The following is a 15,345-nucleotide window of genomic DNA, read 5'->3' on the forward strand; positions in this document are numbered from 1 at the left end:
CAGAGTCTTAAGCACAGGACCACCAGGGAAATCCCTGGATGAACTGTTTTTAACCAGAGTGCTCAGAACAGTGCCGGGCACTTACTGAGGGCTCTGCTGTATATGTACTTGAGATTTTATAGACTCTGGACAGCAGGTGTACCTTTTTGAAAAGCTTACTGAGGAAAAGAATTACATTCTGCTTTCTTTCAGGTTGCTTATTTCACATTTTGCCCATGTTTGTCTGTTAGGAAGAGCCTGGAGCATATTTGTTACAAGTTAACAAAAGGACTGTTACACTTTGAATCTTATCTTAATTCTGTGCCCCACTGGAAAGAAAGTTTCCAAATGGGAAAAAATTTTGTAATTTTAAATACATCTGAAGGAAATGGATTGCATGGTTGGAGGGTACAGAGATGTGATTTTGCTGAGCAAGGCTGCCTTTCTCACATAGCCTGCTTCTATGAAGTTACAGTTTGGGCGTGAGAACCAGGCCAACCCTTAGATTTGAGCAGATAATTCAGAATCCATGAATATGGGCCAGCTCCCTACAGAGGAGGTAGAAGTGTGGGTGGTTTGGGCGGCTCAGCAGGACTTCAGGCCCGGATGCATCACTACCTTTGTAGGATTGTAACTGTGTAAGGGCATGTCTTAGGCTTTCTAGGTGGTTCAGTGGTAAAGAATCCGCCTGCCAATGCAGGAGACCCGGGTTTGATCCCTGGGTTGGGAAGATCCCCTGGAGAAGGAAATGGCAATCCACTCCAGTATTCTTGCCTGGGAGTTCCCATGGACAGAGGAGCCTGGTGGGCTACAGTCTGTGGGCTTGCAAAGAACCAGGCACGTCTGAGAGACTGAACAACAAAGGGCATGTCCCACACCCACGAGGGCCCTGCTGATTGAAGTCCACCCCGCCAGGAATCCCAGGGCTTTCTGTGTTTGGAGGATTGGCAAGGAGAAGGGAGCAGAGACGTTCCCGCAGGTCACTCAGCAACACCTCTTTGAGGGCACGTGGCATTGCTATGAAATCAGTTAGGATCACAAGTTAGAAAGCCTTTGACAAAATACAGCTTCTTTTCTAAGACACAGCCCAAGGGCTCTTCCCTTTGTGGATTTGCAGAGCAATCCATCTGAAGCACCATAGCCTGACTCTGAGTTCCCACCAGCCACGCTTGGATGTCAGACAAACCGCCCAGCAACAGCGCTCATTGCGATCTCAGGCCTTCACTCATACGGAAGTGATGTTTCAGGGGCTGTGGTGTGTGTTAACAGGAAGTCAGGTCCTGGCAGGACCACCACCATGCCTCTGTAGGTGATCGTCACTGACAATATGGAATCTGGGGTCATGGGGTGGACAGCGAGCCACCAAACATCGGAGGAGGTGAGGGAAGTGCTGGATCTGGGTGTCCCCAAGGGACTACATGCTCAAGCTCACAGGAACCAGTTCCCAGAGTCAAGTCAACGGGGTGGCTGTGAGAAGCAGAGACAGAAGGCTGATGTCAGGCCCTCTTTGGTGGAATGTTGCCTGATGAAGCTGGAAATGGGATCAAGGACCAGGCGCAACCCCAGATCCAGCGTTGGGATGGTGGCCTTGGCTTGTGGTGAAGCCTAACGGGTGTGTCACAGCCTGATCCAAGGTGGTTGGCTACAACCAGTGGGGGCACCAGGCGGCGCTGGGAGGGCAGCTCACACTCCCTGGGAGGGCCCCAGCCAGGGGTGATGACAGAACGTCAGACCTTTTCCTTGGTGGCTTCCACTGGCTTTCCCTGTAGCCATCGTGGCCTTTGTTTTTTAATAAAGGCTACACACAATGGAAAGAAATTAGGCAATAAAGAGAAAAGCCAGAGTTTATCATTACAGAGAAACAGCAGAAGGGGCAAGGCTCCCCCCTCCACCCCGTGCTGACCCCAGGCAGTGGTGAATGGAGGGTGGAGGGTGAGGGCTGGGCTGGGCTGGGTACACGAGCCGCTGCTGCAGGTTGGTGACCTGAATGAGCTCTTTCAAATCAAACAGGCTTCCACGTGTCCCCAGAGTCCCCCTGTCTTTTCTTCCAGAATCTGATACTGTTGCAATTTTGAGGTCATTATCCTCAGCAATGAAAAAAACGTTTAGAGACAAAGAAGGAAAAGCAAAAATTTAGCTCGCTTTTGCTTCCACTCAAATATTGGGACCACAGCGTCCAGAAGGTTCTTAAAAGAAGCCTGTTTGAACTAATGCTCCTGAAATTACAGGCCCTAGACTACTTTTGCTTTATGATTTAAAAAGTTGAACTCTAACCGGTCTTTCTTTTCTTGCAAATGAGAAGTTTTGTTATTAACTAATAATCAATTTTTCAACCTTTTCCCCTCAAAAGCTTTGTGCATGCACGGTGGCCCATTTCCCATATCCACTCCTCCTCACCTGACAGTGAGCCCTGTTGACTTCTGCCTCCAGAATGTCCCACAAAACGCCCCATCCTCTGGGCTCCCACCTAGGCCCTCATCTTTCTTGCCCCTCTTTTTGCAGGAACATTAAGATCAAGAGGTGTTCCTGTCATTGCTCTCCACCCCCTCCAACTTGCGCTCTCTATTGTTGCCAGATTGTCACTTAAAAAAAAATTTTTTTTATGCGGACCATGTTTAAAGTCTGTATTGAATTTTTTAATAATATCTTTTCTGTTTCCTGTTTTGGTTTTTTGGCCAAGAGAGGCAGGTAGGATCCTAGATCCTAGATCAATCCCTAGGCCAAGGGATTGAACTCACACCCCTTGCATCGGAAGGTGAAGTCCTGACCACTGGATTGCAGGGAAATCCCTCAGGTTGTCACTTAAACCACAGATCTGTACACGCCACTTTCCTGCAGTAGAGCTGTGAGTCCTCACCTGGAGCACAGGCCCTGCATCCCAACAGCACATCCTGGACACACCTTCCATCCAGGTCTGTGGCCGGATGTTCCCCTGCCTGCAAGTCCCTTCTCTGCCTGGCAAACTCCTATGCTTCCTGCAAGACCTGGCCCAGGGCATCTCTTCTAGAAGCCCCCGTGGGGAAGGCCTCCTCTCTGTACTCCCCTGAGACCTGCGACCTCACTGCACTGTCCAGAGTCTGTGCTGGGCTTCTCCACCAGCCATGGGCTCCTCCGTTTGGTTGGCCCAAGGTCCTCCACGTGCCTGCATTTGATCCATGCTTGTCACCTGCACAAGTGTCTACATGGAGAGGGCAGTTGCTAAGTGCAGTTACAAAGAAGAAACAACCCCTAAAGCTTCATTTCCAAGAACACCGGCCAGCTGAGATGGAAGATTCCTGGTGGGTCTACTTCAGACAGAGTCACGCTCTTGCTGTCCCAAGAGGTGACACAAATCCTTAGCCTTGTCTCTTATGGGGTGGTTGAGTTTCTCCCTAACGACTTCTGCCCTGGGCCAAGTCAAGTGCCCCTGCGGCGCCTTTAAATTTGGCTGAGGTGGTCTACATTTAAACCTCTTATCCCTTCTCCTTCCCTTTGCTCCAAGATGTATCATTTCATGTGAACTCTACAGAGTCATCTTTAAGAAAGATATCCACTCCTTAAATAAACAGAAGTTTCATTTCACTTAACAAGTGTTACATTGATCTAGCATCAACAAGCAACTGTTGATTTCAATTTAACATCATTTGTAAATGAACTAACAAATCACAATCATTTAACATCACGCCTACTGCCTGGGCTGGTGCTCTGTACACAGAATTATGACTGTTCTTGACTGTAAGCTAAATTCAGAGATTTATGTTCCTGAAAATGTGAAGACTTGCTTTTTCTCTTCTATGCTAAATGTTTCTTTTAAAGTGAATTTAAAAAATCACCCTGAGAGCCCTTTATCACAGTATCTAGTGCGACCTACCCCCAGTACTTAGAGGAAGAGCTAAAAACAATAAACAGGAAAGGGCAGAAGACACCAACAACATAAGGAGGAGAGGTGTAGATTTGGGGGTTTAGATATACAATACCAACCCTGAGCCTCAACAAATGGCCCCCTCCTCCCCCTAGAGTTTTAGTTCGAGATTTCTAAATAAATCTCTTTTAAAAATAAAATAAGAAATATATGCTCACTGTAGAAAAACAGAAAATATGGGTAATACATAAATAGTGAAAATGCACAATTGACCAAAATTCTTACATGTAAACTAACCATGGTTAACATTCCAGTAGAGATTATTTCAGACCTTCATATTAATATATTCTTCTAGATAGCTACATAAACCAATTTTGGGTCAACCAATATATACTGTTCTGAATAATGACCTTTAAGTTGGAGTCTATTTTTAGTCCCCTTTGGCGGGGGGAAGACTTTCTATATTCGACTCCCCTTAGTATCTGAGTTCCCAGTGGACCTTCAGGCTTAAGCCTCCCTACTCACCATGCTTTTTGCAGCGGGGACCCCATCACGGCTTTTCCCTGGGGGTGCTCTCGGAGCCTGGGGACCAGGCATGCTGGGGCAGCTCCAGGAGAGCCAGGAGCTGAGCTCAGAGTCTCACGACCACAGTGGACCTGAGCAGCCCGGACCCACGCTGGTCATTCCGGGCGGTGGTGCGGTCAGAAGCGCTGTTCCCAGCCGAGGACTCAGGCGCTTCACGCATGCGCCTGCCCTTTGTCTCGGGGACTCGCTCTATCTGCCAACTGGCTAGAAAGTTGCGAGTTCTCGCTCCTTCCTTTTCTCTCTCTGTCTCTTTCACCCTGCACTTGGTCTGACCTGCCGAATTCTAAAGAACTTCATGCCACAAGGGTCTGTTTTCAGCAAATGTGACTTGCCCAAAACGGGTCGCCCAGCATCTCTCATTGCAGAAGCTTCCATCAACTGTTGGCCACTCTTACCCAAAAGAACAGTGCAGACCAGTGAATGGAAAGCAGTGCACGGGTCCCCTGCGTGTCCAGTAGGAAGTGGCTCCGGAGCGATTGCTTTTTATAGCGCGCACAGGTGGCCGGTACAAGCCCCTCGTGAAGGCGGAGGGCTGGACTCCCCGCCTTTGCAGAGAGAAACCTTTTCAGAGAGAATAGAAGCTCGAACGAATGATTTGCTTTCTTCTGAGAACATGAGAGCGTTAATTAAAAAATTTTTTTCTTGGTGAAGATCCCCTTTTTGGCCAAATCCATTCATATTGGTGATCAACGGAACACACGGATTTCTTAAGACTTTTCTATCAGTAACTGTGACAGTCATTAATTTAGGGTTTAGTGGCAACCTGAAAGATAACCTGGTCCCAACTCCCGATTTTCTAAATAAAGAAACTAAGGTTCAAAATCAATAATTTCTTCAAGTTCTCCGAGCAGCCTGATGTGGTTTTGGCTGCTACCATTTACCCGAATGTTATTTCATACTCTGCTGTTGCGTGCATGTTATTTCACACTCTCTGCTGTTGCGTGCATCAGTGGGATTTGGTGCAAAAGGAGCATTTCATGCCAGTGTAGTCTGTGTGTCGTACATAAGGACGGGAATGAAGCAAGGGCAGACACCACTATGTTTATCTTTGCAGAGATTTACACCCATTATGGTAGTTTCAAAATAGAGAGGATCTATTAAATATTTAAAATGAAGCCCTTGTGTTAAGGTTGCATATTGAAAGCATCATGCCTCATCCATCTGAAAGTGAAAGTCGCTCAGTTGTGTCTGATTCTTTGCGACCCCATGAACTATACAGTCCCTGGAATTCTCCAGGCCAGAATACTGGAGTGGGTAGCCTTTCCCTTCTCCAGGGGATCTCCCCAACCCAAGGGTTGAACCCAGGTCTCTCGAATTGCAGGCCGATTCTTTACCAGCTAAGCCACAAGGGAAGCCCAAGAATAATGGAGTGGGTGGCCTATCCCTTCTAACTTCATTGAAATAATGTGGGAGGAACAAAGCAATGTCAGTGCGGGAAAAGAGAAACTGGAGTGAACTAGGACAGGGTCTCGGTTCTGAGAGTTAAACAGCTTCTCTTCCAGCCTTTTCCACACGGCAGTATTCATGAGATTATCAATTGAAAGGTGAGATCATCTGAAATAAATGTTGCCTCTGGCCAATTAGTCTGTGTCGGCATCTATTCTGGGATAGCATTTCCACCCCGTTCTTTGGGGCTCGTCCCCCAGGTTGGGCGGGAGCAGCTGTTCTCTGACCTGGCTGCTGCTGTGGCTGGTCGGGTCTGGCTGGGCCAAGAGTTTTTCCACACGGCTCCTGGCCACAGTCAATTCTCGCTCCAGGAATAACCACCAGACCCAAAATAGGACCGAGTTGTTTCCCAGGAAATTTGCAAATGGTCTGAGGAGAAGAAACCACCTCGTGGGCATAGGGACTGTGAGAGGGAAAACTGGAGGTGTTTCAAGGGACCACTGATCCCCATGTGTTCTGGGGAAGAGGAGGCAGCCAGTCTGCAAAGGGGAAAGCAGAGTGAGGCGGACAGAGAGGGCGGGCGCGAGGTGGGGACCCTCACGGCAGCGGCCTGTCCCGGCCCACGTGTTTTCTGATTTTGGGTTTTGTGAGTCTCTCCAGAATCCTCCCGGCAAACTGACATCCCTAACTCCCATAAATCATCATAGAAGTAGAGGGGTTAGGGCTGATTTCTACAAAATTATCTCGTTTGTACAAGGAATTCTCTGCTAAAGGAGATGTGGAAGACAAATCAAAAACTTTTCTTTGTGAGGTTAAACAACAACAACAACAAAAGACATAACCTACAGATGGCATTTACCCAGACAGCGGTTAATTACTTTTTACAGACTTTTTCTAAGGGTGCACAGTTTGAACACGTGTATTCACAGGGAGAAAGTGGCCACCTGCACCCCAAGGAGCAAGGTCAGTGTGAGAAAGCAAGTAGACACCTTGATCTTGGACTTTGAGCCTCTGGAATCAAGAGAAAACAAACGTCTGTTGTCTGGGGTAGTCTGTTGTGGTAGCCGAGTGGATTAACCCACTATCCAATCTGATCTGCTTCCTGGGCCATCTTTCTCCAGGGGAGCCAGGCTGTCGGCTTTGTGGGTTCTTGAACACGCTTTGCTTATCCCTAAGCCCAAATTATGAGCCGGGTCTTTGTTATTTATACCACCCATTCCTTGGCATGTTTTGTCATTTGGTTAGGCATGACTTTCCCCCCTTCCCCTGACTGCTAAACAGAGATGCAGGAGGTTTGACAAGCAGCCCCTGGTCCCTTCCTCTCAGTCCCTGCTGGGTTTCCTCGGACACCACAGCTGTTATTCACAACTCGCTTGTGTGGGGTCCTTCGTCTATTGTCTGTCCTTAAATGTTTCTTATCCAAGTCCTCAGGGTGCTGCCTTCATTTCTACTGGCCCCAGCATGCATACTTAGTGGCTCAGTCTCGTCTGACTCTTTTGTGACCCCAAGGATAGGAGCCTGGTGGGCTACAGCCCATGGGGTTGCAAAGAGTCGGACACGACTGAGCAACTAACACACTTCACTGCCTCCTTGACCCGCTGCATTTTCCGGGATGGGGACCACGCTGTATTTCTCTCTGTAGGTCCAGGCTCAGCAGGGTGACTGGCATTTTGTAAATACACAATTTTTTGTTTCTTTTTGAAAGAATGGGTGGATGTATAGTCAAAAGAGAATTGAAAGTTCAAGTTTATAGAAGTAAAACCATAATTTCTGACAATTTAAACATTACCAAATTTTCCTACCCAACGGGTAGGATTTCTCTCCTGATGCAAAACTTTGTGCGTAAACTAGATTTGCCATCATTCTTGGAGCAGGCTAGCCCTACACACTGATTCTGATTCTTCACCCTGGCCTCTCTGCCTGGCTCCTTTCACAGGGCACGCCCTCCTGTCAAGGTCAGAGTCATTTGCAGAATCCGGGATCAGCCATCTTCCCAAGGGTCACACAGAAGAACAAGCTAGTGCGTGACTCCTCGTGTGCTAAAAAGGAGATGAGGTTTTCTTTTGTGGCTGGAGAGAGGCGAGAGGGTCTGGGTGGAGCAGTCTGGGTGGAGAGAGGAGGTGGCCAGCAGGATGACTGTGGGGACTTTTCTAGAGACAGAGGCTGCAGGCAGATGCTGGCAGGTCAGTGGAGCTGCTTCCTGTGACCTGCAGCCCGGGTGATGTGGCTTTTGGGGGCACAGAAGCTCAATCCCCCAAAGAATTAGGGGACCATTCCGTTCCCCTCCTACCCCGTGCTCAGCTCAGCAGCAGGAAGCCCAAGGCATAGGATGTGGGAGGTAGAGATGCCATCACATACTTGTGGGCAGAACAGACCGGGGTGAGAGGCAGGGAGGTGATCCTGAAGCCTGAGTCCCAGTGCCTTTGAGCCTCACTCTTCAGCCAAGCGAGGCCCTGGGACACTTCCCTTCCACAGAGGATATAATTTTTTTTGTTAGGATAGTCAAATAGTCTTAGAGATATATCTGATAAGGCCACATCACTTCACACCATCTTGAGCTGCCTGCATTTCAGGTATGATTGCCCCGTTTCTCCTTTCCTCCCACCCCTCCTCCAAGGGTCCCGTCCCTCATAACTAACAATAGTGTCTTTCCCTTCCTTCCAACTCTTATTTCATTTATTTTCCCATCCCTCAATTTCGTCCTTGCTTCTCTCTCGTCTTGCATATTAATTTTGTTTACTCCTCTAGCTTATGAGGGAGTCTTGAGGGTGGGGACCCAGTTTCACTTTCTTTTTCAATACCAAAAACATCTAGCACATTCTGAGTGCATGTGGGCTCAGTTGCTCAGTCATGTCTGATTCTTGGCGACCCCACGGAGTGTGGGCTGCCAGCACACAGCTTGATGTTCCAGAATTGTCTGCTCCCTGAGTGAATGGCTGGAAACAGTGATTTTCTACAGAGATGGGCCCTGTGGGCAGGAAGCAGGGCATTTCCTTCTGAGTACAGCCCCCCGTGGTGTTCTTTGCTGTTCAGTTGCTAAGTCCTGTCTGACTCTTTGCAACCCATGGACTGCAGCACGCCAGGCTTCCCTGTCCTTCACCATCTCCTGGAGGTCGCTCAAACTCAGGTCCATTGAGTTGATGATGTCAGTGGTGGTACTTTGTTATTTTCAAACAAGGCATCATTTTCTCCTTCTACTGTACACTCTGTATGCTCCTTGAAGACCATAACTAGTGAGTTTTGCAGAGAGAATCTCTGCTGCTGCTGCTGCTGCTAAGTCGCTTCAGTCGTGTCCAACTCTGTGCGACCCCAGAGACGGCAGCCCACCAGGCTCCCACGTCCCTGGGATTCTCCAGACAAGAACACTGGAGTGGGTTGCCATTGCCTTCTCCAATGCATGAAAGTGAAAATTGAAAGTGAGTTCGCTCAGTCGTGTCCAACTCTTCGAGACAAACCTCATGGACTGCAGCCTACCAGGCTCTTCCGTCCATGGGATTTTCCAGGCAAGAGTACTGGAGTGGGGTGCCATTGCCTTCTCTGGAGACAATCTCTGAGAGCTATCAATTCGGCTTATGCTGGAAGTGTATTTAGAGTTCTGTGAATAACTTTTTCTTCTCACGTATCTTTTTCTTGCACATAGTAGGCATTTGACGGAAGTTTGTTCAATAGATGCAAATAAATAGAAAACTAATAAAAAGAGAAAACTCTTCTTATTTGAGTAAAAGAATGCACTCGTATTATTTGAGCCCCTATCATGCTTAGTTCGGTTGAACTACCCTATCTTTGGGACCCATGGGAAGAGAAGGAGGAGCAATTGCCAACGAGCTCTTTGCTCCCACAAATGGAGGAGGAGGCGGCTTGCCGGCTGCCTCTTCTTTACCGGGATGGCTCTGTACTTCCCTCTGGTGGCAGGTCTGTGCACTGCAACTGATGTTTCCGAGGCCCAGGGTTAGATTTGAATGGAAGGGACTTGAGAATCTTTAAGGATTTTTAGAGGTTTTTGATTCCAGTATTTCTCCAGCTAGCGTTTATGACAGATTTTGGAAAGTCTCTCTGAATTCTCTATCAGATTAAGACTTCGTTTTGACTTCAGTGGCAATGTAAAACAGGAGCATAGTCTGTATTACGTGGAGATAGTGAATAGTGGAGTCGCTCAGTCGTGTCTGACTCTTTGCGAGCCCATGGACTGTAGCCTCCCACACTCCTTTGTCTATGGGATTTTCCAGGCAATAGTTCTGGAGTGGATTGCCATTTCCTTCTCCAGGGGATTTTCCCGACCCAGGGATCGAACCCAAGTCTCCCGCATTGTAGACAGACGCTTTACCCTCTGAGCCACCAGGGAAGTTACTGGTGGATGGCCCAGTAACTTCTTACGTGGCTGGCCCCCTTCTAAGCACTACCTGACTGTACTGTTTTCTCATTTGTTCTTGTGCTTTTGGTCAGGCTGGTGCCAGGTATTACTGTGAGGCTAAAGGAGACCCAGTGAGACTCAGGCTCCCTGCACCCATACAAGGTTTTCACGCAGCTACTGGTGGCTCAGCGGTAAAGAATCCACCCGCCAATGCAAGAGACCCGGGTGCGATCCCTGGTTGGGGGAACATTCCCTGGAGAAGGAAATGGAAACCTACTCCAGTATTCTTGCCTAGGAAATCCCATGGACAGTACGAGCCTGGCAGGCTACAGTTCACTAGGTTGCAAAAGAGGAGGACACGACTTAGCGACTCAACAACAGCAGCAACTACAGTAGAAGCAAGCCGGTATAAAAGGTTTGTACCGTCGACACTGCACTTGGAGGTAAGGGCGGGTGGCGAGAGGCAGTGTGGTTCAGAAATACAACATTTTCTCTCACGTCAGTTTTACCGTTTGAGTTCTACTGACTTGTGGTGTTGCTACACTTTATCTTTAAAATGTTTTAGACGTGTGTTTGGAAGCCTGGTGTGCTGCAGCCCATGGGGTCCCAAAGACACAGACACCACTTAGCGACTGAACAACAACAGCAGGTGCTTTGTGTGTGTTAGTCACTCAGTCGTGTCTGACCCTGCGACCCCAGGGAGTGTAACCCACCAGGCTCCTCTGTCCATGGGGTTTCCCAGACAAGAATACTGGAGTGGGTTGCCATTCTCTTCTCCAGGGGATCTTCCTGATCTAGGGATCAAACCCAGGTCTCCTGCATTGCAGGCAGATTCTTTCCCATCTGAGCCATCAGGAAAGTCTTAAATTATTTACTGTTTATTATTGTGTATATTTATGTGTTATTCTAGAAAATGAAGCAATCCCCTGTGGGGGGGGGAGCACATTTTCCCTTTAAAAGTGGCCCCAATATTGTGCATGTTGAGATGACCCACCTGGGCCCTGGGTGAGGGAGTCATTCTCCCAGCATCCAGCAGTTAGTCGAGGGCAGAGCCAGAAACACCCAGAAGGTATTCGCCGTTTAGACTCAGCTGTGTGCTCCCCACAGCAGACTTGAATCCTCTGGATTTTAAAAACCTACTTTTCTATAGAGAAACTCTGCTTTCTGCTTCACCTTGTCAGTGGAGACCTGATCTCTAATCATTTTAAAATAATAGATATTGGGGTATGTTCCTCCTTTTCATGTTAATTCAAGTCAAAATGTATTTCACATTGCTCATAGCATTTTCCTTAGCGCTTTAAAAAGTGTAACATGTGATCCTTGCCCAAGAACAGTTTAAAACTAAACTGTAGGGAAAGACATATGTGGGATTTTAAAATAATTAATGCAGTGCAGCAAAGCAGGGCAGTCAAGGAGCAGACACTGTCCCCTTGGTCTCACCTGCGAGGTGGCCCTCAACACTGCTTTCCTTCACTGCATCCCAGCAATGACCTTTCTGCTAAGACTCCTGGGAAGCTGAGAATGAAACCTCCGCCCGCCTTGGTACCTCAGGTGCATCGGTCCAGGGCTCTGGAGCCTCACGCTTGGCATCCGGAAGTGGCCCGGTAGTGTCCTCAGGTCCACTGGCCTCCAGGGGGAGCTCAGTGTCTGGTAAACCCATTGCTCACCAGGTCTGATGGCATGCCAGGCTCCTCCTGAAGAACCCAGGCCCCTGGATTTGATAGGATGAGTCTCCTATCAGCGGCACCTCTGCCATCACATGGCCCAGTCCGCCTGGCTAAGAAATCTGCAGGCTCCCCAGGTTGGCCCATGGCCCTTGTCCTCAGTGTGTACAGGTGCAGGAAGGTACCCACAGGCAGTCTTGTGGGAGGTGGTAACCAGCTCATGGGAGGCGTGGCCAGCTTGTGAGGGTGTGGCCAGCGCTTGGGAGGCGTGGCTGGCTCTTGAGAGGCCTGGTGGCTTGTGAGGGTGTGGCCGGCTTGTGGGAGGTGTGGCCTGCGCCTGGCCACCTTGGGGCGTAGAGCCGACCTGGTTAGAGGTTGGATTTTTCAGGCCCTGAGAAAGACTCCATCAGGGACCCTGAGTTCCGAATGGGGCATTCCTAACTCCAGACGTGTTGTGACTCCAACCTGAATACCCAAACACAGGTGTGTGGTGTTTCCTAATTCCAAATTAATTAGCTGTAAAGTCAGTAAGTGACTTTTAAAAGTGTGGCGCCATCTCACCAGGGCCTACAGGCACAGATTCTGTATCTATAACATATGGAAGGGTATAAGTAGAGATTTAAAATTGGGAAAGGGGTGTGACAAGGCTGTATACTGTCACCCTGTTTATTTAACTTATGTGCAGAGTACATCATGTGAAATGCCAGACTGGATGAATCACAAGCTGGACTCAAGATTGCCAGGAGAAATATCAACAACCTCAGATATGCAGATGATACCACTCTATTGGCAGAAAGTGAAGAACTAAAGAGCCTCTGAATGAGGGTGTGAGAGAAGAGTAAAAAAGCTAGTTTAAAACTCAACATTCAAAAAACTAAGATCATGGTATCTGATCCCATCACTTCATGGCAAATAGAGAGAGAAAAAGTGGAAGTGGTGACAGATTTTTCTCTTCCTGGGCTCTAAAATCACTGGATGGTGACTGAAGCCATGAAATTAAAAGATGCTTCCTTCTTGGAAGGAACGCTATGACAAACCTAGACAGTATTATAAAGTAGAGACATCACTTTGCCAGCAAAGGTCCATCTAGTCAAAGCTATGGTTTTTCCAGTAGTCATGTATAGATGTGAGAGTTGGACCATAAAGAAGGCTTAGCACCAAAGAATTGGTTTTTTTGAACTCTAGTGCTGGAGAAAACTCTTGAGAGTCCCTTGGACTGCAAGGAGATCAAACCAGTCCACCCTTAAGAAAACCAACCCTGAGCATTCACTGGAAGGACTGATGTTGAAGCTGAAGCTCCAGTACTTTGTCCACCTGATGCGAAGAGCTGAATTATTGGAAAAGACTCTGATCCTGGGAAAGGTGGAAGGCAGGAGGAGAAGGGGGCGACAGAGGATGAGATGGTTTTGGATGGCATTACTGACTCAATGGGCATGAGTTTGAGCAAATTCTGGGAGATTGTGAAGGACAGAGAAGTCTGGCGTGCTGCAGTCCAGGGGACCACAAAGAGACACGACTGAGTGACTGAACAACAAGCAGAGGTTGCAAAGTGTGTGAAAACTAGGACAGTCCCTGTTCTTTTCATGTGTAAATTAGCCACTGGTCTCCACACATGGACATTTATGATCACTCACCTCCTCCCGCTGGTCTAGGGTAGATTCCCTCCTGAGCCATCCATTAGATGCTATCATATGTTGTCCTCTGCCAGACTGGCCTGGGCTCCTTCTGCTGATGTCCGATTGGCCCAGACGCCTCACGTGGCCAAGCCTAGCGTCAACGTGGTGAGTAGACTCCACCTGGCCGGGCAGGAGGAAGCTGAAAACTCACAGGCCAAGGGGTGTGAGTCCAGGGCTTGAGGACTCTGGGGGAAATCTCCCCCACATCCAAATAGCAAGGACAGAGACACTGGCCCCATCTTCACAGGACTCGGGGTCTGAGTAGGGGGTGGGGACAGGCAGGAGATACACAGTCAGCAACATCAGTGTCAGAGTTGAATAAACCCAGCAGTGACCCACCTTGAGCCCCGCTGTGGTGGGCGGAGGCGCTAGCAGGCAGCCCCGGAAAGGTGATCTGCGAGGCGGAGACAGTGGCAGCTGAGCGGGGCGGCATCTCCAGGACCAGCAGCTGCACAGTGAGGGGTCTGGGGTGGGGGGGCGGCCCAGGGGGAGCCTGGTGGGTATCAAGGAGGAGAGGTGGCAGGTGAAGCCACCAGCTACAGCCGATTGACGTCACTGCAGACAGGGTGGTAGCATAGTAATATTATTTTTAGTCACTTTCACATTCTTGCTCAGGTAACGCTTGACATTTTACTTATAATAGCCCCAGCAAGTTTACTGGGAAGCTGTGCAGTTGGCAGTTTAGCGGTGCAAGTGACACAATAGAATGGAAAATATGTGGATGAATTTGTATCACTGGCCTATGGATAATTCATTTAATCTTTTTTTTTTTTTTCAATTTCAGAGGCACATTTATATTCCCATGGGTGTTACCTTTCTTATCCCAATTATGTGGTCAAAGGGAAAACACATTTACCGCTGAGGAGATTGCAACCTCAGCTTTTCACATTAAGTTCAGCCCAAGGACATTGCCAATATCAGGAGCTGAGATTACTGGAGATGTATTTATGATGGCCTGCAGCCACGGTAGCAGAAATGGAATTTTGTTTGAGGTTGTAAAGAAAAAACGCTGGAGGATTTATGAAAGCACACATTGCCCGGGTATCTCTGTAAAGTATGTATAACGGATGCTCCAGGGATGAGGGCACCAGGTGGCAACTTTACTTCGCTCTGCACCTGTGAAAGGTCCCCACCTCTTTTCCCACCCCTTTGTACGCTCGGCTCCTCTCCTCTCTTCAGTTTCCCCCTGTTCCTTTTCCTCTCCCTGGCTTTACCCTAAAAGGGGACGTAGCTCTTTCTGCCCCCTTGTGAGTTCTATCTGTAAACTCTGAACAGAAATGGACAGGATCAGTTGCGGTTCAGTTCAGGAAAAATTATGGGCTGCTTTTCCAGGGAGGCAGGCAAGATTTTTCCACAGGAGGTAAAAAAGAAAATACAAGGGGATGGATCAAAAGCTAGAGTTCTTAATATAATCTTTGGAACAAGTGCTTTTAATACCATCTTTTCTTATTTTTGTGTTCCCCTCCTGCCCATGTTCCTGGCATGTATTCTGGGGTTTGGCATAGAGTGAGTAAGAGAGGGAGAAAGCCACGGAGGCAAGACAGTTTCCTCATTTTTAAAGCTTCTGTTTGAGAGAGGCAGAAAGAGAGGGAGAGAGGAGATTGTGAAATATCTACTCAACTAATTGCACAAAAAATCTGCATAAGGATGCTTCCTGACGCACTGTTCGAAATTGGGGAATGGGGACTTCCCTCATGGTCCAGTGGCTGAGACTCTGAACTTCTAATGCTGAGGGCCTGGGTTCTGATCCCTGGTCAGGGAGCTAGATCCCACATGCTGCAACTTAGAGCCTGCAGACTGCAACTAAAGACCCCCCCTGCCCCGCCCCCCAGGCCATAATGAAGATGCAGCCAAATAAATATT

The 15,345-nt window shown here is 48.3% G+C and overlaps 1 protein-coding gene across 1 annotated transcript in view; it reads left to right on the plus strand.

Moving 5' to 3' along the window:
* The first annotated feature begins 11,951 nt into the window (after nucleotides 1-11,951).
* FNDC1 (fibronectin type III domain containing 1) overlaps nucleotides 11,952-15,345 on the plus strand; it is a 133,249-nt gene continuing 129,855 nt past the window's right edge. The window contains exons 1-2 of the mRNA XM_010840914.1: nucleotides 11,952-12,046; nucleotides 13,515-13,587. Of these exons, the coding sequence (XP_010839216.1) occupies nucleotides 11,952-12,046; nucleotides 13,515-13,587 (168 nt within the window). The remainder of the gene's footprint in view (nucleotides 12,047-13,514; nucleotides 13,588-15,345) is intronic.

The sequence above is a fragment of the Bison bison genome, unplaced genomic scaffold (genome assembly GCF_000754665.1).
Source record: "Bison bison bison isolate TAMUID 2011002044 unplaced genomic scaffold, Bison_UMD1.0 scf7180017864148, whole genome shotgun sequence".
In the NCBI taxonomy this organism is placed as follows: domain Eukaryota; kingdom Metazoa; phylum Chordata; class Mammalia; order Artiodactyla; family Bovidae; genus Bison; species Bison bison.